This window comes from Haliotis rubra, unplaced genomic scaffold (assembly GCF_003918875.1).
Source record: "Haliotis rubra isolate DU_JTF1 unplaced genomic scaffold, ASM391887v1 Scf200, whole genome shotgun sequence".
Classification (NCBI taxonomy): domain Eukaryota; kingdom Metazoa; phylum Mollusca; class Gastropoda; order Lepetellida; family Haliotidae; genus Haliotis; species Haliotis rubra.
Window position 1 is genome coordinate 1234638 of NW_025766004.1, and position 24625 is coordinate 1259262.

The 24625-nt window shown below is 43.9% G+C and overlaps 1 protein-coding gene across 1 annotated transcript; it reads right to left on the reverse strand.

Moving 5' to 3' along the window:
• Positions 1-1995: 1995 nt before the first annotated feature.
• On the reverse strand, positions 1996-22078 carry LOC124275652. Its single transcript, XM_046711264.1, has 15 exons — positions 21938-22078; positions 19900-19935; positions 17357-17380; positions 16789-16830; positions 15912-16025; positions 15280-15411; positions 14907-14939; positions 13394-13516; positions 12436-12492; positions 11880-11990; positions 6276-6413; positions 5798-5851; positions 4473-4499; positions 2712-2829; positions 1996-2167 (listed from the first exon to the last, which is right to left on the reverse strand). Exons 1-15 carry the CDS (start codon positions 21972-21974, stop codon positions 2035-2037), a joined length of 1179 nt encoding a protein of 392 aa, XP_046567220.1. The 5' UTR covers positions 21975-22078; the 3' UTR covers positions 1996-2034.
• Between the last annotated feature and the right edge of the window lie 2547 nt (positions 22079-24625).

Here is a 24625-nt window from a genome sequence, read left to right on the forward strand (position 1 = left end):
GTAGCGCTACGAACGTTTAGTGGATCGGGACCCAGGATACAAAGTTCACTCAATCTCTCTGCCTTCACCCACTTGTGCAAGATGTATCTGCCTTCACTGTCCAACAACACAAACATACACGAGCCTCAAGCAAGTTCTATCTTTACACACACCTTCCAAAATTCCTCTCTCATTTGTGCAAGATGTCCTCAATTTCCTCCTGCCCCCAAACCTCCACCTGGTGAATGAGGTGTGCCTCCAGCAGCCGTGAGGAGCTGGTTGAATGACGAACCACAACCTTCTAGTCAGTGTTGTTAGTCTTCACTCAATCCGTGCCATACCAACACAGTACCCTCCATGTTCCATTGCCAACACAACAGTTGATCATCGTGTGAATGTGGCAGATACGTGGCTACTTTGTGATACTTGTAGTGCTTTATCTTGTAGGGCAGTTGTAATATCCTCTTCGTAGACTGACCTTGTTGTCTAGGTTTTATACAATGTATATATACTTCTATTCACATAACAGTGGGATTGTTAACATTCACCATCTTCATTCTTGGACATTTATTGTTTGTATCTTGTTCATGAATTTAAACAAAAAATCATTTTGTCTCCTACACTTGATTTTGTTTTCCTTTACGATGCTGGGATCTCAGCAACTCTCTGAAGAGATGAGACCGCCTCCGTGGTGTAGTGGTTAGAGCGTCCGCCCGGAGAGCGGAAGGTCGCGGGTTCAATCCCCGACCGCGTCATACCTACAGACGTTAACATATGGTACTTGTTGGTCCCTGCCTGGCGCTCGGAATTAATGGGTACAACAAGGACTGGTCGGCTCGGAGTCAGTATATTGTGTCTCAGTGGGGTTTTCATGCTTCACTGCGGCATGGTATCTCAGTGGGCTAGCACTATAAAACCAGCTTCAGTCTGGGCTAGTACAAGCAGCCGCACATACACATACACAAGCATGCACGTCGTCATATGAACGAAATATTCTCAAGCACGACGTTAAACCCAATTCCACCACCACCATCTGAAGAGATGAAAATAGTTAATGCGGAGGGTCACACCGTGCTCAGTTGCTGAGTCACAGACCTCATTGTGTGTTTATTTACATGTTTTTAACACTGTTCTCAGCTATATGATGTCAATCTGTAAGTAATGGAGTCTGGACCAGACTATCCACTGACTAACATCATGATCATGGAACTTCGCAGTTAAGATGAGATGTGTGTACATAGTCACTGAGCCTTACCGCCGCACCCCATAAGTCACCTCTTACAACACCATGGGTTGATGAAGATCAGTTCAAACTCAGATCTAAACGTATTTCATAGATACCTTGGTGATGATGGTTTGTGTGACATTTCAAAGTGACTGACCTTTGAATGTTCTATATGTGTGTGTGCGTACGTGCGTGTGTGTGTATATATGTCTGGGTGTTTGTGTGTCCTGTCATATAGCTGCACCAAACAAACTTCTTAATTATAATGGGGCGGTAGGATAGCCTCGTTGTTAAAGCGTTCGTTCATCACATCGAAGACCTGGGTTCGATTCCTCACAATGGGTAAAATGTGTGAGGCCCATTCCTGTTGTCCCCTGCGGTGATATTGCTGGAATATTGCTAAAACTGCATAAAACTAAACCCACTCACTCACTGCTATTTTGACTTAAGTATATTATCTGTTGCTGAAAAAGGCTGCAGTACTAAAAGAATCCCCGCTATCACTCCGGGTTCCCTTACTGGGGCGGTGGGGTAGCCTAGTGGTTAAAGCGTTGGCTCGTCACGCGGAAGACCCGGGTTCGAATCCCCACATGGGTACAATGTGTGAAGCCCATTTCTGGTGTCCCCCGCCGTGATGTTGCTGGAATATTGCTAAAAGCGGCGTAAAACCAAACTCAGTCAGTCAGTGCTTCCCTTACAATCAAGGCATTCACGATAAGCACTCCACAAATAATCAGCACAATGGAAAACGACATTCTGATTACTTCCCAAAAGCATATACAAAGACGATGTCATAGGAAGTACTGTTTATTCATGAAAAACTGAAATGTTCACCCCAGGATGTATCCATGCTCCTGTGTCCTCTCCCCATGGATGATGTTTGGATATTCGCATCTGATCAGTGGACAGCATGCTCCGATCTTCAGTACAAAGTAGCAGTGTTTAGGGACTTCGCGGACACACCTGCAGATAATACGGGATGGAGGTGCTGAGATTAGGTGAAGAGATGGGTCTGGCTTCATGTACTAGTCTTGATTTATGAGATACCATGGGTATATTATGCTTACAGTTCTCTTTTGTATGAGGCGGTGCAAGCACCACCTCTTTTAGTATGACGCGAGCGGCCAACTGATCGGTCAAAGAAAAACGCAGAGGAACCAAGATACATTTCGATATGGAAGGTATATAAAGATGGAGCATCGGTTGACCAAATGGATGAAATCGTAGGTGAATATATGGAAATTCAAAAATGTTGATAAAGAAGTAATTTCCATGTAGACCAGAAACCTTTCGATTTACCCTTACATATTCCTGGTAATGTAATCCAAGTAATACCCACGAGCATCAACCATCACCTGCCCTAATAATAATAAATATTAATATTTATAATACCTTAAGAGAGAGAGAGATTGCTGGAATATTGCTAAAGGCGGCATGAAACCTCACTCACTGCTGACCAATCCTCTGGATGTCCAACAGGTAAATGTGAACTCTCTTTGGTACATACCTCAATGGCCGGGACGTGATGTTATTTGACGCAGCGTCGACACACTGGTAGGTGTTCACACAGTCGAGGGAGTCCCATCCGTCGCCTTCACGATGAAACACCCCGTCCTGGGTGCAACCTGTGACCAATGAATTTAAAGACTGTCACCCTGTCTGAAAATACAGGCTTTAACACGGTCTTGAAGAACTGGTTGTCATCCCGATAGACGTGACTAAGTGTGCAGCTCTTGTCACCTCCAATGCAGACTTGACCAGGATTCACAAGTGATTTTGTTTGTTGTTTAACGCTGCACTCAGCAATATTCCAACTATATGACGGCGGTCTGTAAATAATCGAGGCTGGACGAGACAATCCAGTGATCAACAGCATGAGCATCGATCTACGCGATTTGGATAGACGACATGTGTCAACCAAGTCAGTAAGCCTGACCACCCGATCCCGTTAGTCGCCTCTTACGTCAAGTATTGGTTGCTGAAGTAGGTAATGATCAAGAAGAACAGGAAACACAATGTGTATTTACTTCATTCAAAGACAGACCGCCTCCGTGGTGTAGTGGTTAGAGCGTCCGCCCGGAGAGCGGAAGGTCGCGGGTTCGATCCCCGACCGCGTCATACCAAAAGACGTTAAAATATGGTACTTGTTGGTCCCTGCCTGGCGCTCGGCATTAATGGGTACAACAAGGACTGGTCGGCTCGGAGTCAGTATAATGTGTCTGAGTGGGGTATTCATGCTTCACTGCGCCATGGTATCTCAGTGGGCTAGCACTATAAACCCAGCTTAAGTCTGGGCTAGTACAAGCAGCCGCACATACACATACACACGCATGCACGTCGTCATATGAGCGAAATATTCTCAAGCACGACGTAAAACCCAATTTCACCTCACCTCACCTCATTCAAAGACAAAATATGTGTAAGATTATTTTCAAGCAAGAAATGACAACACTCACTGTTTTCCTTTTAAGTAACACGGCGAGACTTCTACATGGAATTTTGTATCTAAGACTGACAGGTCATATTCGAGAACAAGGGCCCGAAGACTCAATTCAATAATTATAGTGACCTTGATTTCTTAAAAACTACTACCTGTCAAAATCATGTGAAACCTGGATTTGACCAAGCACTTACAAGAGTTATCAAAACGTGGAGGTGTGTGGTCCTGTGTATAGAGCTCAGGTAACAAATCAGTTGACGTTAAGCATCGTTGGGCACGGAGAGTCCTTGGATGGGTGACTGTGTTTGGCAGTTTGACTCCTGCGAGTCTCTAGGACTTCAGTCCTGCCCCACAACGAAGCACATGTGATACATGTGGTCTCACGTTACGCAAGTGAGTTTGTTCAAAATTGCCTGTGTTCACCCAGCAGAAAATGGGTACCCGGTGAAATAAGTCGTGAGACCATTAACCTTCTAGCGCCTAACAGGCAGCTTGGGTTATCCTGGGTAATAATGATACTATTGTGCGCCTTGAGCAGGATGTCTATCCTGGAAAAGACGCGTTGTAAATATTCTCATTATTATTATTATAGGCTGAAAACAATCGTCGAAGCAGGGCCAACTGAAGGACAACACAAAGGAAAACACAAGTGTGATATACTCATGCCAATAATGGTTGTCACCCCCTTCAATTTTTATAATTGGAGAGGGGGTGTGGGGTGGTTGTGTGTGGGGAGGGGGGTGACAACCATTATTGACATGAGTATATTTTAAACCATTATACACAGCCACAGGAACATCTAGGTAGTTGATTGAATGGTCTACCCACCTCTCTCCACGACCACAGACGTACTCACTGGAATATAAAGGAATATATTCTCAATGACATTCGACTATTACAACAAATAATGCTCTAGATTCTGTCCAACTGTTCTCCGTCGTTATCTGACAGTGGTACAATGCACAATGTTTTGGTATTGCAGAGTACAGACGGTATTCCCCCTTAAGTGTCTACTGGGTTATGGCCTAATCCGTCGAATTTTGAACAGTCAGTAGTGCCGATCCGTCGAATCATGCTTGAGTGGTTCTGTGCTAATCGGTCGAATTTCAGACCGTGTTATCACACTGGGAGAGTCTAAGTTAATTAATTAAGGGGTCGGCTTGTATTGGATTAGACTACATGTTTTCTTAAATAGTTTCGCTTCCACTTTGTGCCAAGCTTAGTTTCAGCAAACTTATTTGTCCATTTGACAATATCGTCAACAATTTCAGGACAGACATTTTGGATTTTGATTGGTGACTTTTCCATTCAGATGGCGAATAATATTTCTCTGAGGCGTTCGAGCTAATGGCATTGGGTCCTTGAACCACCGTCCTCCATCACGGCTGTAATACCTGCCAGGAGCTTGTCTTTGTACATCAGTCTCATTGTCAGAGTTGGAAGTAGCGTCATCCTGTTCACAATATTTAAAGCCTTGGGGCTCCATAAGACAAGGGTTAATGCATCAATTTCAATTTTCTACAAAATTACAAAAATAAAGAGAGTCCAAACATATATTTATTGCATCAATTGCTCATTGTATCATATGAGTAGGCAAAGATAAGTAAAAAAGTACAAAAAATAAAGAGTCAAACCTTCCTATACCCTTTGCGTCTTTTTCTTGGCGTGATCCAATGTTTTGATAACTAATTAATAGCTAAGTTCACAGTGCTCATCCGACGAATGCATTTTACTACTTTGAAATCAGAAATTCGACGGATCGGTACGCGACCGTCTACTGTACCACGATTTACGATACTGGGCTGGAACAGTCTCCATTTTATTATAGTGAGTGAGTGATTTTAGTTTTATGCCGCTTTTTGCAATATTCCAGCAATATCACAGCGGGGGACACCAGAAATGGGTTCCACACATTGTACCCATGTGGGGCATCGAACCCGGGTCTTCGACGTGACGAGCGACCGCTTTAACCACTAGGATACCCCACCGCCCCGACATTTATCATAATTAGATATGAAAAGAATATAACTCTACCTTAAGCAATGAAACAAAATCAAGCAGCAATACTAAATACACGGATGGCTTGAAACATTAAATATTTTGTTGATGTATTTAGGAAGAGAGACGGATCCCAGTCAGCATGTTTTACCTACCGGGAGTTGTGGTGGTGTTTGCGTCAACTGCACAGGGTGGAGTGTACTCGGGCACTGGAAGCAGAACATAAGGTAACAATCATGTATGTATCAACGGGCAAGTAACGTAGTTCTTAGGCTTTATATTAGACTAACATTTTGTGCCAGAAAAAAGGTTTATAAAAATATAATATCTACAAAAGAATATAATAAACAAACTCAAAAACAATCAATATTGATTTCAGGCAAGGCAATCTAGAGTTGAACCCATTAATTAAGGGAACATCTACCAAGGGGACATCTTCCAAGGACACACCTACCAGATGCACTTACATACCAATGAAACATCTACCAAGTTAATGAGTGGGTTTGATTCTTTAAAAAGTCAGCTAGCCTTCTCATCGCTCTGCTACTGCTTCAAAGGGAAGACTGTCGAGAGTGCCGTGCAACTCCACCATTTTACTTGTTTTATGTACAGGTTGCGACGTGCTATACTAACCAAGGCAGATTTTACAGAAACCAGCACATTCGGTGACGGCGAAGTGGCTGTAGATGGGGTTGGTGCAGAGGTCCTTGTTGTACTGGCTGCAGATGGGGCTGTTGTCAGTGCACATGCGTGGTGTGGTGTTCTTCGGTTCTGGAAATTATTAGGCATTGCTATGTACCCAGTCCTTGTCTCAAACCCAGTGTCTTGACGCACCTGTATGTTCGCTTCTTCTGGAATTATAGACACTGATATACCCAGTCCTTGTCCCAAACCCAGTGTCTTGGCGTACCTGTATGTTCGCTTCTGGAAATTATAGACACTGATAAACCCATGCCATGTCCCAAACCCAGTGTCTTGGTGCACCTGTATGTTCGCTTCTGGGAATTATAGACACTGATATACCCAGTCCTTGTCCCAAACCCAGTGTCTTGGCGTACCTGTATGTTCGTTTCTGGAAATTATAGACACTGATATACCCAGGCCATGTCCCAAACCCAATGTCTTGGCGTACCTGTATGTTCGTTTCTGGAAATAATAGACACTGATATACCCAGGCCATGTCCCAAACCCAGTGTCTTGGCGTACCTGTATGTTCGTTTCTGGAAATTATAGACACTGATATACCCAAATTATCCCAAACCCAGTGTCTTGGCGCACCTGTATGTTCGCTTCCCATTGGCCCTGGCCATGTCCCAAACCCAGTGTCTTGGCGCACCTGTATGTTCGCTTCTGGAAATTATAGAGATTGATATGTACCCTGGCCATGTCCCAAACCCAGTGTCTTGGCGTACCTGTATGTTCGCTTCTGGAAATTATAGAGATTGATATGTACCCTGGCCATGTCCCAAACCCAGTGTCTTGGCGCACCTGTACGTTCGCTTCTGGAAATTATAGACATTGATATGTACCCTGGCCATGTCCCAAACCCAGTGTCTTGGCGTACCTGTATGTTCGCTTCTGGAAATTATAGACACTGATATACCCAGGCCATGTCCCAAACCCAGTGTCTTGGCGTACCTGTATGTTCGCTTCTGGAAATTATAGACACTGATATACCCAGGCCATGTCCCAAACCCAGTGTCTTGGCGTACCTGTGAGCATCTGTTTAGTCATGAATACTCCAAGGTATAATCAATATAATTCCGGATCATCAATATCATCAATACTTCATCTGCCTATCAATCCATACCTTTTTACCTAGCTAATATACATGTGTGTACTCGTCAATACTTTGTGTCCCAGACATATATGAGAGTACTCGTCAATAATGTGTCTATTCATCAAAACCTGATATCCTTGTTTTACTTGCCATTTCTCCGAAGAAATCATTACACAGATGCAAACAACCTGGAACCACTCCCAGTAGTTGCCGATAGGCCCTCAACCACATACTGCACCTGCCTACTACGATAGTCCCTCAACCACATACTGCACCTACAACTATGATAGTCCCTCAACAACATACTGCACCTGCCTACTCCGATACTCCCTCAACCACATACTGCACCTGCCTACTCGGATAGTCCCTCAACCGCATACTGCACCTGCCTACTCCTATAGTCCCTCAACCACATACTGCACCTGCCTACTATGATAGTCCCTCAACCACATACTGCACCTGCCTACTCCGATAGTCCCTCAACCACATACTGCAGCTTCCTACTATGATAGTCCCTCAACCACATACTGCACCTGCCTACTATGATAGTCCCTCAACCACATACTGCACCTGCCTACTCCGATAGTCCCTCAACCACATACTGCAGCTTCCCTCGATACTCAACAACATACTGCACCTGCCTACTATGATAGTCCCTCAACCACATACTGCACCTGCCTACTATGATAGTCCCTCAACCACATACTGCACCTGCCTACTATGATAGTCCCTCAACCACATACTGCACCTGCCTACTATGATAGTCCCTCAACCACATACTGCACCTGCCTACTATGATAGTCCCTCAACTACATACTGCACCTGCCTACTATGATAGTCCCTCAACCACATACTGCACCTGCCTACTACTATGATAGTCCCTCAACCACATACTGCACCTGCCTACTATGATAGTCCCTCAACCACATACTGCACCTGCCTACTATGATAGTCCCTCAACTACATACTGCACCTGCCTACTATGATAGTCCCTCAACCACATACTGCACCTGCCTACTCCGATAGTCCATCAACCACATACTGCACCTGCCTACTATGATAGTCCCTCAATCACATACTGCACTTGCCTACTATGATAGTCCCTCAACCACATACTGCACTTGCCTACTATGATAGTCCCTCAACCACATACTGCACTTGCCTACTATTATGGTAGTCCCTCAACCACATACTTCCCCTGCCTACTATGATAGTCCCTCAACCACATACTGCACTTGCCTACTATGATAGTCCCTCAACCACACACTGCACCTACTACTATGATAGTCCCCCAACCACATACTTCCCCTGCCTACTCCGAAAGTCCCTCAACCACATACTGCACCTGCCTACTATGATAGTCCCTCAACCACATACTGCACCTGCCAACTCCGATAGTCCCTCAACCACATACTGCACCTGCTCTACTATGATAGTCCTCAACCACATACTGCACCTGCCTACTATGATAGTCCCTCAACCACATACTGCACCTGCCTACTATGATAGTCCTCAACCACATACTGCACCTGCCTACTATGATAGTCCTCAACCACATACTGCACCTGCCAACTCCGATAGTCCCTCAACCACATACTGCACCTGCCTACTATGATAGTCCCTCAACCACATACTGCACCTGCCTACTATGATAGTCCCTCAACCACATACTGCACCTGCCAACTCCGATAGTCCCTCAACCACATACTGCACCTGCCTACTATGATAGTCCCTCAACCACATACTGCACCTGCTCACTCCGAGTAGTCCTCAACCACATACTGCACTTGCCTACTATGATAGTCCTCAACCACATACTGCACCTGCCTAGCTCCGATAGTCCCTCAACCACATACTGCACCTGCCTACTCCGATAGTCCCTCAACCACATACTGCACCTGCCTACTATGATAGTCCCTCAACCACATACTGCACCTGCCTACTATGATAGTCCCTCAACCACATACTGCACCTGCCTACTACGATAGTCCCTCAACCACATACTGCACCTGCCTACTCCGATAGTCCCTCAACCACATACTGCACCTGCCTACTATGATAGTCCCTCAACCACATACTGCACCTGCCTACTATGATAGTCCTCAACCACATACTGCACTTGCCTACTATGATAGTCCCCTCAACCACATACTGCACCTGCCTACTACGATAGTCCCTCAACCACATACTGCACCTGCCTCCTCTGATAGTCCCTCAACCACATACTGCACCTGCCTACTATGATAGTCCCTCAACCACATACTGCACCTGCCTACTATGATAGTCCCTCAACCACATACTGCACCTGCCTACTATGATAGTCCCTCAACCACATACTGCACCTGCCTACTATGATAGTCCCTCAACCACATACTGCACCTGCCTACTATGATAGTCCCTCAACCACATACTGCACTTGCCTACTATGATAGTCCCTCAACCACATACTGCACCTGCCTACTCCGATAGTCCCTCAACCACATACTGCACCTGCCTACTATGATAGTCCTCAACCACATACTGCACCTGCCTACTATGATAGTCCCTCAACCACATACTGCACTTGCCTACTATGATAGTCCCTCAACCACATACTGCACCTGCCTACTCCGATAGTCCCTCAACCACATACTGCACCTGCCTACTATGATAGTCCCTCAACCACATACTGCACCTGCCTACTATGATAGTCCCTCAACCACATACTGCACTTGCCTACTATGATAGTCCCTCAACCACATACTGCACCTGCCTACTCCGATAGTCCCTCAACCACATACTGCACCTGCCTACTATGATAGTCCCTCAACCACATACTGCACCTGCCTACTATGATAGTCCTCAACCACATACTGCACCTGCCAGCTCCTGATAGTCCCTCAACAACATACTGCACCTGCCTACTATGATAGTCCCTCAACCACATACTGCACCTGCCTACTATGATAGTCCTCAACCACATACTGCACCTGCCTACTATGATAGTCCCTCAACTACATACTGCACCTGCCTACTATGATAGTCCCTCAACCACATACTGCACTTGCCTACTATGATAGTCCCTCAACCACATACTGCACCTGCCAACTCCGATAGTCCCTCAACCACATACTGCACCTGCCTACTATGATAGTCCCTCAACCACATACTGCACCTGCCTACTCCGATAGTCCCTCAACCACATACTGCAGCTTCCTACTCCGATACTCCCTCAACCACATACTGCACCTGCCTACTATGATAGTCCCTCAACCACATACTGCACCTGCCTACTATGATAGTCCCTCAACCACATACTGCACCTGCCTACTCCGATAGTCCCTCAACCACATACTGCAGCTTCCTACTCCGATACTCCCTCAACCACATACTGCACCTGCCTACTATGATAGTCCCTCAACCACATACTGCACCTGCCTACTCTGATAGTCCCTCAACCACATACTGCACCTGCCTACTATGATAGTCCCTCAACCACATACTGCACCTGCCAACCTGATAGTCCCTCAACCACATACTGCACCTGCCTACTATGATAGTCCCTCAACCACATACTGCACCTGCCTACTATGATAGTCCTCAACCACATACTGCACTTGCCTACTATGATAGTCCTCAACCACATACTGCACCTGCCTACTCCGATAGTCCCTCAACCACATACTGCACCTGCCTACTATGATAGTCCCTCAACCACATACTGCACCTGCCTACTATGATAGTCCCTCAACCACATACTGCACTCTGCCTACTATGATAGTCCCTCAACCACATACTGCACCTGCCTACCTGATAGTCCCTCAACCACATACTGCACCTGCCTACTATGATAGTCCTCAACCACATACTGCACCTGCCTACTATGATAGTCCCTCAACCACATACTGCACCTGCCAACTCCGATAGTCCCTCAACCACATACTGCACCTGCCTACTATGATAGTCCCTCAACCACATACTGCACCTGCCTACTATGATAGTCCCTCAACTACATACTGCACCTGCCTACTATGATAGTCCCTCAACCACATACTGCACTTGCCTACTATGATAGTCCCTCAACCACATACTGCACCTGCCAACTCCGATAGTCCCTCAACCACATACTGCACCTGCCTACTATGATAGTCCCTCAACAACATACTGCACCTGCCTACTATGATAGTCCCTCAACCACATACTGCACCTGCCAACTCCGATAGTCCCTCAACCACATACTGCACCTGCCTACTATGATAGTCCCTCAACCACATACTGCACCTGCCTACTCCGATAGTCCCTCAACCACATACTGCACCTGCCTACTATGATAGTCCCATAACCACATACTGCACCTGCCTACTCCGATAGTCCCTCAACCACACACTTCATCTGCCTACTATGATAGTCCCTCAACCACATACTGCACCTGCCTACTATGATAGTCCCTCAACCACATACTGCACCTGCCTACTCACTGCAAAACTTGCAAGTTGCGGCACAGTTCCAGCGGGCCCAGCTCTCGTATGACCCACAGCAGCTGGTGTGGATGTTGTAGCCGCTGCAGTCGAGCCGGTCGTAACAGTCCCCTGAAGAAAGAACGCTCTCTCTATTTCATATCTTACAGTTAGACAATTCTGAAAACCTCACACGACAGATTTAACTACATGTATTCTGAAAGATTTTGTTCATCATGCAAATGTGAACATGTAGAGAATGAATACAAGGGGCATTAGATAGAAAGGCATTGCCAAAATAAATGTACAAAGGCCGTTAAAGCAACAATATTGATACAAGACAAAATTTAGCTACGTACATATACCATGCCTTCAAATTTCGACACTTGAATGCAGGTACGAGAAGCATAAACGAGAAATTGTCATCCGACATCGATATTTATAAATTGAGCCTTTATGATCACAATGTGAACTGTCCGTGTATCCGGTTGAGCTACAGTTCCTTCCAAGGATACCATTTCAATTCAGTTTGAGTTCACCGATCGCTGCTAGCTACAGGAACATCAACAGCTCCTACCTGGGGCGTGCGACGGAGTTGGAGCAGGTGTAGTCGTTGTCGACATCGGGTTTGTAGCTGGGAACAGACAAAAATGAGCGCACCTCTTACGGCTGTGAACTGAACTGGACTTGTATCAACATACAGGTGTTAATGGCTGTGATGGCATACCCTCTGTAGTGTATTTTTATAGTGTTTTAATGTGACCCGTAAAGATCCGGGTTAGAACTGGTCTTCAGCCACCCATTCTTGCCGTAAGGGGCGACTAACGGGATGGGATGGTTTATGGAAACTAGGCGCTATACAAGTCAATTATTATTATTATTATTATTATTATTATTATTATTATTATTATTATTATCATTTAGTTGATGCATGTCATTGTATCTCAGATGTGGGGCGGTGGGGTAGCCTAGTGGTTAAAGCGTTGGCTCGTCAGGCCGAAGACCCGGGTTCGATTCCCCACATGGGCACAATGTGTTAAGCCCATTTCTGGTGTCCCCCGCCGTGATATTGCTGGAATATTGCTAAAAGCGGCGTAAAACCAAACTCAGTCAGTCAGTCAGTATCTCAGATGTGTTGATCGATGCTCATGATGTAAATCACTGGATTGTCAGGTCCACACTGGATTATTTACAGACCGCCGCCATATAGCTGGAGTGAAGTTTAGTTTTACGCCGCACTCACTTGTAAATAATCGAGTCTGGACCAGACAATCCAGTGATCAGCAGTATGAGCATCGATCTACGCAATTGGAATACGATGACATGTGTCAACCAAATCAGCGAGCCCGACAACCCAATCCCTGGAATATTGCTAAATGCGGCGTTAAAGAAAATAAACAAAAACACTTTAACATAACTGGAGGTTTTGGTATTGACAACATAACTGATGGAGATATATGTTGGTGTTTTCAGATGACCAGTGTTTTGACAGGATGGACTGTTGAGGCTACAACAAACAAACAAACAAGGCATACCATCTGTAGTGTTGGACGTGCAGAACCCGCAGTACTTCTTGCAGTAGATGTCGGACCATTCCGGGTAACCCACACACGTTTTTCTCCCGAACTCACCACAGTTTTCAAAATCGTCGTAACAACCTGCATCGTTGGAAAGAGTGATTTAGTGAGAAAGTGGGTGAGGTTTTCCCTGAGTTCTATTCAACAAACAACCAAATTTGTTCAATGGCACGATGTGCATAATCTTCCAACTACGCCAACAGTTGGCCAACGCGAAATCTTGTATTGCATGCTTGCCACTCCATCCGCTCTACACCCAGCTGCCTAAGGAATTCCGTGACAATCCTGGCCCTATGAGGTCTAGCGTTCTCGTCTTGCAGTAAAGAGGGTCGACCATAAAAGCCATGCTTAGCTTGCAGGAATGGTACTGCTATAGGAGCCAGAATTCCGTCCCGGTAACACTGTCCGGGAAGATTACCTTCGACCACGTGCAGTGGAGTACGTCCAGTAGGACTTATCCCTGCCCATGACCGACCACCCGCCAAATCGGTTATTCGTGGCCACATTTGCATCTGTGATTCGCTTTCCATTTCGACGATAAATCCTCTACCGACCATCATGGAAGGACAACTTGAATCTGCTTTCATCTGCGAGGAGCACACGACACCATTGACGTTGATTCCAGCGGCCATGATGTCTACTCCATCTCAAACGCGCCTGCCTATGGCCCTATGGTGTGGTGTTAGTGGCTGACGAACTGCTGCCCTCAAACGTCGACGAATGGTGCTCCTGGATATCCTTACATTGTTAACATTGAAGTGTTCTGTTTGAAGATCTGCTACGTTAAGGAATCTGTTACGTAACGCAGTGTTAATCATGTGCCTATCATCTCGGACTGTTGTGACTCTGGGGCGACCTGGTCAGCGTGCATATTCCACAGACCCATTTGCTTGAAATCTCTGCCACAGTTTACCAATAGCACTCTGACTCACATTAAAGCGGACAGCATCCTGCCGCTGAGTTTGACCAGATTCCCCAGCCTGACCCCTTTCAGAAAGAGTCAAAAACGTCTCTTTTTAAGCTGCGATTTCAAACAGGTACCTGAACAGTGAACGACTGTGAAAAAGCATCAACGCATGTGTATTGTCCTCCACTTTCCATGGACTTGTGTGTGCAAATCATTGACATTAAGTGGCAGGTGGATTTCCATATTGACAATTTGAAAAGAAAATGTGCCATTTGTAACAGAACGTATGGGACGTTAAAGAACGTAATAATGACATTTCAACGGCCTGATGTGTTTTCCATATTGTTAAGAAAGTTTGTAAAACATTCAGTTGCATATATTTCAAACAAAAACGAAGATTTTACAACTTTTAAGAAAATAGTGTTACCAATAACTCGACCCTTCATTAATGACGCCGAGTACAGTTTTTCTACACAAAATTGTTGTAATGCGTTTAATTGATAAGTATAAGGGATATTTGTCGTATGACGGGATTAACGGCACATTCCAAAGTTTATACCTCACCTGTTTTGGGCATCTTTGTCGTTGTAACACCACCTGAACAGAAAACATTTCATGTCAAGTCAGTGAGAGAGTATGTAAGTTCTCAATTTCGCTGGACCAACCCCCCTCTCTCTCCAGGTACTGACCCGAACGCCCCCTTGTGACCACTCTCTCTCTCTCTCTCTCTCTCTCTCTCTCTCTCTCTCTCTCTCTCTCTCTCTCTCTCTCTCCCTCTCTCTCTCTCTCTCTCTCTCTCCTCTCTCTCTCTCTCTCCCTCTCTCTCTCTCTCTCTCTCTCCCTCTCTCTCTCTCTCTCTCTCTCTCTCTCTCTCTCTCTCTCTCTCTCTCTCTCTCTCTCTCTCTCTCTCTCATTTGCTTCTGTTTGAGTTCACTACCTGGGCACCAGTCGCAGAACTTGAGGCAGTTGCTTCTTACGAATCCAGTATATAGTGAGTTGGTGCAGAGATCAGAGTTCATGCTGCTACAGAGAGGGTTCGTGTCGACACAATCAAACGGCGAGGTGATGGCTGATAAATATCATAAATTGAAATTCAAAACGTTACTAGCAAAAACCAAAACCAGACACATATCCCTTCAGCAAATACAACACGCAAAATGACACTTTGAATGTTCACATCCACCAATACATTCAACATTAAACATTCCAGAGCCAACTTATACAGACATGGTTTTGTATGAAAACCAGTGTTTTTAAAAAAAAAATGAGCAAATATCATCATAAAATCAATATGGATTCCAATCATTGGTCGATTTATATGAGTCAAAGGATCATACGGGTCAGAAAAACCCTATCGTTCCATCATGGTCACCACGAGAAGTTTTATGGACGTGTTGAAAACATATCATTGCAAAAATACAAGGGGTGCTTAATTAAGGTCTTTGTGTATGCTTATACGTTCAAAGAAAACGCAAAATATGATAAAAATATAAATAAATTCAAAACATAATTGACAAATAACTAAAATAATTTGTTTTGTAAATACTCTGAAGAAAAACGAGAACCTACGTATGCAGAATCCACAAGATGCAGCACAGTGGACCCTCGCCCAGTCCTCGTAGGGCCCGGTACAGGAGGCATGCTCGTAGCTGCTGCAGGTGGTCAGGTTGTCGTCCTTGCAGTCTACAGTGGGTGTGGGTGGTGGGTGTGGGTGGAGTCAGGATCGGGTGGGGTGGCGTTCGTGGGTTGGGGGTAGAAGTTTGTGGTGATTGTGGAGGCGAAGTTAAAGTTGTGGGAAATACGTTGTTATGGGTGAAGTGTTAGGAAGACAGAGAATATTCATTAATATTATCATTTGTTAATATTTTGATAGAATGTCTTTATACTTATAGGCGTGAAAGTGGAATTTATCTAACATAACGTGAAAATTTGTTTCATTTCTTTCATAAGGATGACGTGTTACACTGTACTTCAGTTTTAATTCTGGTTCTACTGACAGTTTCGCAAATACTTTAATTTTCAGAAGTATCAAATAACAGTAACATACCTCTGTTTATATGTTAACACAATCGTTGATGACGCACAACACAGACCTCTAAGACGATCAATGCACCAAACACTCAGACCATAAAGTCGCATATTTAACACTGAACACTGAGCTTTTAATACATAATACACCTGGAAAACGTAAAGGTTGAGGGGTGTTAAAGCTACCTATGGCCATACTCTAGGGCTGTCCCGACAGAGGACACCAAAAAGTGCTCCTTTAAAGGAATCGAAACCGGTCCATAGGCATTGACGTACTTACCACTAGGCTACCCTACAGCTTGCTACGTGTAAGAGACTGGTGTATACATACAGACGGACTGTTTAGACTATCATACATTACTGTAGTAAATCGCACAGCCACAAGTAAGATATTATATAAATAGTGCATGTTACTTACTAGGATCGCCGACCATTACTGACGTTGCAGGCATCGTGGGAGCTAAAACAAACGATCCAAAGTGTCAGGGTTACATGACCTCATGTGTAAATAAGTTCAAACCAGCCTGCACATAGTGTGACCTCCGAATTAATCACTCCACTCTTACCCGAAGTGTTACAAAGTGAGGATAACCCGTCTGCAAAGAGTTCGTTTGAATGGGTTTTCTTCGGACCTTTTCGGCAAAGCAAAGCAAAATCGGAAACATTTGTCCACAATGTTACTTTCGGAAACTGAACCAGAAAAACCAAGAACTTTTAATAGGTTATTGTACAAGAACAATATAGGTAAGACTGAGTGAGTTTAGTGTTAAGCTGCTTTTAGCAAAGAAACATCAACACAATCTTACCTACCAATCGTTTTATGATGTAACGCTTACTGAAAGAGCTACGAGTAACGTGATGAGAACGTGGCGAAGTTGAGCTAAATTAGCTCTATGTATAGTTAGTTATAGGGGACACTATAGTCCAAGAATCCCCGCTGGTCGAACCTCGGCTCCCCGTTGGTCTGTTTACTGTTTTAAACTTACCTGGACTCCCGGATGCGGCATCGCCTAAAAAGAAAATAGATAAGTCATTTGAGAGTAAATAAACACATTCTTATTACTCTCTGTCTCCCTATGCTTTTCGTTTCTCTTTACTGTCTTGTTTTGCTCTGTCACTAAGACTTCTTCAGTAATTGTTTTTTTCGCGTTCTTGTGTTCTTGTCTTTGTTACTTTCGATGCTTTTGTCTCCTTACTTGTCAACTCTTGTTACCCTCATCCCTTCTTACTTTCTGTCTCTCCCTACTTGTCACCTCTTGTTACCCTCATCCCTTCTTACTTTCTGTCTCTCCCTACTTGTCAACTCTTGTTACCCTCATCCCTTCTTACTTTCTGTCTCTCCCTACTACTTGTCACCTCTTGTTACCCTCATTCCCTTACTTTCTTCTCTACTTACTTGTCTCTCCCTTTTACTTTCTGTCTCTGTTTCTTACTTGTCACTCTCTTGTTCCTCCCTTTCATCCCTTCTTACTTTCTGTATCTCCTTACTTGTCACCTCTTGTTACTTTCATCCCTTCTTACTTTCTGTCTCTCCTTACTTGTCACCTCTTGTTACCTCTCATCCCTCCTTACTTCTTCCTTTCTGTCTCTTTGTCTTACTTGTCAACTCTTGTTCCCCTCCTACTTCTTCTTACTTTCTGTCTCCTCTCCTACTTGTCATCTCTTGTTACTTTCTATCTCTCTCCCTTACTTTGTCTCTCTTGTTACTGTCACCTTCTTACTTTCTTCTCGTCATTCCTCCCTCTTTCCCTTCTTACTTTCTTTACCTATCTCTCCTTACTTGTCACCTCTTGTTACTTTCATCCCTTCTTCCTTTCTGTCTCTCCTTACTTGTCACCTCTTGTTACTTTCATTCCTCCTTACTTTCTGTCTCTCCTTACTTGTCACCTCTTGTTACTTTCATTCCTCCTTACTTTCTGTCTCTCCTTACTTGTCACCTCTTGTTACTTTCATCCCTTCTTACTTTCTGTCTCTCCTTACTTGTCACCTCTTGTTACTTTCATCCCTTCTTACTTTCTGTCTCTCCTTACTTGTCACCTCTTGTTACTTTCATCCCTTCTTACTTTCTGTCTCTCCTTACTTGTCACCTCTTGTTACTTTCATCCCTTCTTACTTTCTGTCTCTCCTTACTTGTCACCTCTTGTTACTTTCATTCCTTCTTACTTTCTGTCTCTCCTTACTTGTCACCTCTTGTTACTTTCATCCCTTCTTACTTTCTGTCTCTCCTTACTTGTCACCTCTTGTTACTTTCATCCCTTCTTACTTTCTGTCTCTCCTTACTTGTCACCTCTTGTTACTTTCATTCCTTCTTACTTTCTGTCTCTCCTTACTTGTCACCTCTTGTTACTTTCATCCCTTCTTACTTTCTGTCTCTCCTTACTTGTCACCTCTTGTTACTTTCATCCCTTCTTACTTTCTGTCTCTCCTTACTTGTCACCTCTTGTTACTTTCATCCCTTCTTACTTTCTATGTCTCTCCTTACTTGTCACCTCTTGTTACTTTCATCCCTTCTTACTTTCTGTCTCTCCTTACTTGTCACCTCTTGTTACTTTCATTCCCTTCTTCTCTTTCTTTCTCTCCTTACTTTTGTCACCTCTCATTACTTTCATCCCTTCTCACTTTCTGTCCCTCCTTACTTGTCAACTCTTATTTCTTTCTGTCTCTCCTTACTTGTCACCTCTTATTACTTTCATCCCTTCTTACTTTCTGTCTCTCCTTACTTGTCACCTCTTGTTACTTTCATCCCTTCTCACTTTCTGTCCCTCCTTACTTGTCACCTCTTGTTTCTTTCTGTCCCTCCTTACTTTCTGTCTCTTGTTACTTGTCACCTCCTTGTTACTTTCCTCCTTGCTTGTCCCTCCTTACTTTCTGTCTCTCCTTACTTGTCACCTCTTGTTACTTTCATCCCTTCTTACTTTCTGTCTCTCCTTACTTGTCACCTCTTGTTACTTACATCTCTTCTTACTTTCTGTCTCTCCTTACTTGTCATCTCTTGTTACTTTCATTCCTCCTTACTTTCTGTCCCTCCTTACTTGTTACTGTCTCTCCTTACTTGTCACCTCTTGTTACTTTACTTTCTGTCTCCTCCTTACTTGTCAACTCTCCTTACTTGTCACCTCTTGTTACTTTCATCCCTTCTCACTTTCTGTCCCTCCTTACTTGTCAACTCTTATTTCTTTCTGTCTCTCCTTACTTGTCACCTCGTGCTACTTTCACACAAATAATGACGCTGTTCATACGTACAACTCGATATATTTCCGATAGCACATAGGGCAGTAGGGGTAGCCTAGTGGTTAAGCGTTCGCTCGTGACGTCGAAGACCCGGTTTGGAATCCCCCAGATGGGTAAAATGCGTGAAGCCCATTTCTGGTGTCCTCCTGTCGTGATATTTCTGGAATATTGCTAAAAGCGGCGTAAAATTAAACCCACTCACTCACTCCGATAGTACAAGGACATTCTAAAGCATTTGGTACCAAACATAGACACACGGCGTTTAAAAATATACGTTCCTGGAATTTGTTGTACTTACTAGTCGTCGTTGGCGTCGTCGTTGAACCAGCCACTCCTGAAGAGAAGGAACCAGAAATACACATAAGGAACAAATCGGTTGGTCGGGCTCGAGGCCTTCATCTTAGCTGTTGACGTGAGATGTTCGCCATGATGTCGATTTCAATGGATTAAAATCGCGTAATCATGATAGAAAATTAATGTGAAGTGTGAGACATCAACGATGAACTATAAAAAGTTAAGAGGCTAAGGATATCTTCTCTCTAAGGATCTCGATTCTTTCATAATACTATAATATAGTTAATCTTACATTGCATGACAGATCAACTGTAGTGATATCATGGCATGACAGATCAACTGTAGTGATATCATGGCATGACAGATCAACTGTAGTGATATCATGGCATGACAGATCAACTGTAGTGATATCATGGCATGACAGATCAACTGTAGTGATATCATGGCATGACAGATCAACTGTAGTGATATCATGGCATGACAGATCAACTGTAGTGATATAGTGATATCATCACGCATGACAGATCAACTGTAGTGATATCATGGCATGACAGATCAACTGTAGTGATATCATGGCATGACAGATCAACTGTAGTGATATCATGGCATGACAGATCAACTGTAGTGATATCATGGCATGACAGATCAACTGTAGTGATATCATGGCATGACAGATCAACTGTAGTGATATCATGGCATGACAGATCAACTGTAGTGATATCATGCCATAACAGTAGTGATATCATGCATGACAGATCAACTGTAGTGATATCATGGCATGACAGATCAACTGTAGTGATATCATGGCATGACAGATCAACTGTAGTGATATCATGGCATGACAGATCAACTGTAGTGATATCATGGCATGACAGATCAACTGTAGTATGACAGATATTGTAGTGATAGCATGACAGATCAAAGTGATATCAACTGTAGTGATATCATGACAGATCAACTGTAGTGATATCATGGCATGACAGATCAACTGTAAAACTGAGGGAATAGTGCATTCCATAACTTCTTTTGAGAACTACACTAAGAATGTATTATTGTGTAGCCTAAGAGATGTCATAATGCAATCTAAACAAAATAACAGGAGTCAGTCATAAGTCCTGATTAGAACAACCAACCAAACATACAATATCATTGAACCTCACCTTCACCCCATTTTACCTCACCTCAGCTGACGTTTTGAGACATGGAATTTGGATTTGTGCATAACTGGCCGAAAACAAACTCATTTCAAAACATGACACTGCTGGGCAAAAGAAAGTCTACTCGCAAAATGTGGATTTGAACAAAATAAAAGTGTTACCAGGATGAACCCCACCCCATCACTCCTCGAAACGCTGTAAACGTAAGGTCCGAAACACAACAATTAAGGGCCTTCCAAATGCATTACCATCAAATAATGATTTCTTGTTTGCCTCATTTTCACCTAAAATCCAAACTGGCTTTATGTTATCTTTTGCCCTGCTGTTTATTCACGACAGCGTTTTAATTTGTGATAAAGTTATTTCAAATATACTAGGGGCGGTGGGGTAGCCTAATGGTTAAAGCGTTGGCTCGTCACGCCGAAGACCCGGGTTCGAATCCCCCACATGGGCACAATGTGTGAAGCCCATTTCTGGTGTCCCCCGCCGTGATGTTGCTGGAATATTGCTAAAAGCGGCGTAAAACCAAACTCAGTCAGTCAGTCAGTCAAATATACTATACCGTATGCCCTCGATAAAAGGTCGGAGACCCATTTTGATCCGCTGTTACAAGCAAGGAGTAGCGGGTACCTATGTCGTACTGGTACTCACACGGAGGCATTGTACCCAACAACAACAACAACAACAGTAATAGCAGTAGCAACAACAACTATTCATTGATTGTATATGTTTTCACTCCAGTTTAATACCTTACTTCTGTTGGGGGATTTACGGTTTATAATACCAATGCACCGTCTGACGACGAAGCCACACGTACATGCAGACTCTCACATATTGTGCAGCCTCTACTGGCAAGACCCACGGTAGGGATATAAGTCTACCTACCCACAATCCCAACCAGCAGCAGTGTAGCGGGAAACATTGTTCCTGATGACAGAGGATTACACAGCTTGTTGTCAGTACTGCAGGAGACAGACGGAGCCTCTAGGTTCAAAATATATATAGTAACGAGGAACAAAGGTTATCTGTCCGTTGTGATAGAGACTTTTAAGATTTAAATAATTCCCCGAGGTAAATCAGTAAGTATGGTGCAGCAGCGATATTAGCAGTATTACTGTGATCTCCTTCGGGAAATGGGGTGTGTTGTCGGGAGGATTGGGGGATAGGAGCACCCAGAGGGGATACAAGAATCTGGGTTATGCATTGTGCCAATGTGAAGAATCGAAACGGGTCATCCGTTGGGGCATGTAAGCGAAAACATACACAACAATACGCTACCTCGCACCAGAATAGAATTGTGTCCCTTAGCTGTAACAGGATCTGTGATTTCATGTTTGCATCCCACGTATCCTCGCCTTACACTGTCACACCCGTTGTCAGTGCTTTTTAGTAACAGATTCATTGGGCGTAAGATGATAATATGTAATATGAACGTATCCTGAAATTCAACGATAATACCCTGTATTCGAGAAAAGAGAACGCGTATCCTGCCATGAGCCATAGTCGCTTTGTAGCCGAGTGGTTAAAGTGTTTGTTCTTCACGTAAAGGGGCCGAGTTCGATTTCCCACATGGGTACAATGTGTCAAACCTATTTCTGGCGTCCCCCGCTGTGATATTTCTGGAATATTCCTGAAATCGGCGTAAGACCCAACTCACTCACTCACGTATTGAATGTCCCGTTGTGATTTGTCTTTTCAGCTCAGTAATGGAGTAGGAAATGAAATTACAAGAACTGTTTTGATAGTGATTAAACAACATCTGTGTTTATCCCAAACTGTGTATAACTACCCAATGATTGAGTTCCATGGCAATCCATACGAAAAGGGAGATGTTTCAGCAAATGTATCGTGTTCAAAATCATATCCAACAGATTCACCACAAGATTCATTACTAAAGTCAAAGTAGGACTCATATCGGTTTTTGAGAAAAGTTGGTTGGTTAGATACCTGGCTGGTTGGCTGTTCGGCTGGTTGGTTTATAACGCCGCCGTTGGTTGTTGTGACGGCAGAGAACGTTCACCTCCGCGAACACCTTGTATCATGACGGTTTCATTGTGATTCATACAAGCAGACTTACTATTTTGCCAGAATCGTACAGTACCCTCCTGATTGCACATGTCATCTGTAGTTGTATGTTATACATCCAACATGGGAAGGCCTGTAACCAGTGTTGTAATTATGGGCCTATGGCAGACATTACAGTACAGTACCCTCCTGATTGCACATGTCATCTGTAGTTATATGTTATACATCCAACATGGGAAGCCTGTAACCAGTGTTGTAATTATGGGCCTTTTTGCCAACATTACAGTACAGTACCCTCCTGATTGCACATGTCATCTGTAGTTATATGTTATACATTTGGCAGACAACAGTAAGTACCCTCCTGGAAGTTATATGTTATACTGTAACCAGTGTTTTAATTATGGGCCTATGGCAGACATTACAGTACAGTACCCTCCTGATTGCACATGTCATCTGTAGTTATATGTTATACATCCAACAAGGGAAGGCCTGTAACCAGTGTTTTAATTATGGGCCTATGGCCAACATTACAGTACAGTACCCTCCTGATTGCACATGTCATCTGTAATTATATGTTATACATTCAACAAGGGAAGGCCTGTAACCAGTGTTTTAATTATGGGCCTATGGCCAACATTACAGTACAGTAAGAAATAAAAGTTGAAAAACAGTTGAGTGATTCATAGATAAATGCATCTGATATCGTCAGAATCAAACAATGAATCAGTGATCATACCTCTCTCTCTCCCACCCACCATCCACTATCCTCTATCTCTTGCTTCTCTGTCTGTCTCTTGCTTATCTGTCTGTCTGTCTCTTGTTTCTCTGTCTGTCTGTCTCTTGCTTCTCTGTCTGTCTGTCTCTTGCTTCTCTGTCTGTCTGTCTCTTGCTTCTCTGTCTGTCTGTCTCTTGCTTCTCTGTCTGTCTGTCTCTTGCTTCTCTGTCTGTCTGTCTCTTGCTTCTCTGTCTGTCTGTCTGTCTCTTGCTTCTCTGTCTGTCTGTCTGTCTCTTGCTTCTCTGTCTGTCTGCCTGTCTCTCTTCTGTCTGTCTCTTGCTTCTCTGTCTGTCTGTCTGTCTCTTGCTTCTCTGTCTGTCTGTCTGTCTCTTGCTTCTCTGTCTGTCTGTCTGTCTCTTGCTTCTGTGTCTGTCTGTCTGTCTCTTGCTTCTCTGTCTGTCTCTTACTTTCTGTCTGTCTCTGTCTACAGCTTCTCTGTCTGTCTCCCTCTTGCTTCTCTGTCTGTCTCTCTCTTGCTTCTCTGTCTGTCTCTGTCTCTTGCTTCTGTGTCTGTCTGTCTGTCTCTAGCTTCTCTGTCTGTCTGTCTGTCTCTTGCTTCTCTGTCTGTCTGTCTCTTTCTCTTTCTTTTCTGTCTGTCTGTCTCTGCCTCTTGCTTCTCTGTCTGTCTGTCTGTCTCTAGCTTCTCTGTCTGTCTGTCTGTCTCTTGCTTCTGTGTCTGTCTGTCTCTTGCTTCTCTGTCTGTCTCTGTCTCTAGCTTCTCTGTCTGTCTCCCTCTTGTTTCTCTGTCTGTCTCTGCCTCTTGCTTCTGTGTC

Coding starts and splice junctions, on each gene's coding strand:
- LOC124275652 (XM_046711264.1), bottom strand. CDS start 21,974: ATGTTTCCCGCTACACTGCTGCTGGTTGGGATTGTGG. Junction 5,852..6,275: donor TTTCTGTAAAATCTGCCTTG/GTTAGTATAGCA, acceptor TTCTGCTTCCAG/TGCCCGAGTACACTCCACCC. Junction 2,168..2,711: donor ATCACGTCCCGGCCATTGAG/GTATGTACCAAA, acceptor TATTATCTGCAG/GTGTGTCCGCGAAGTCCCTA.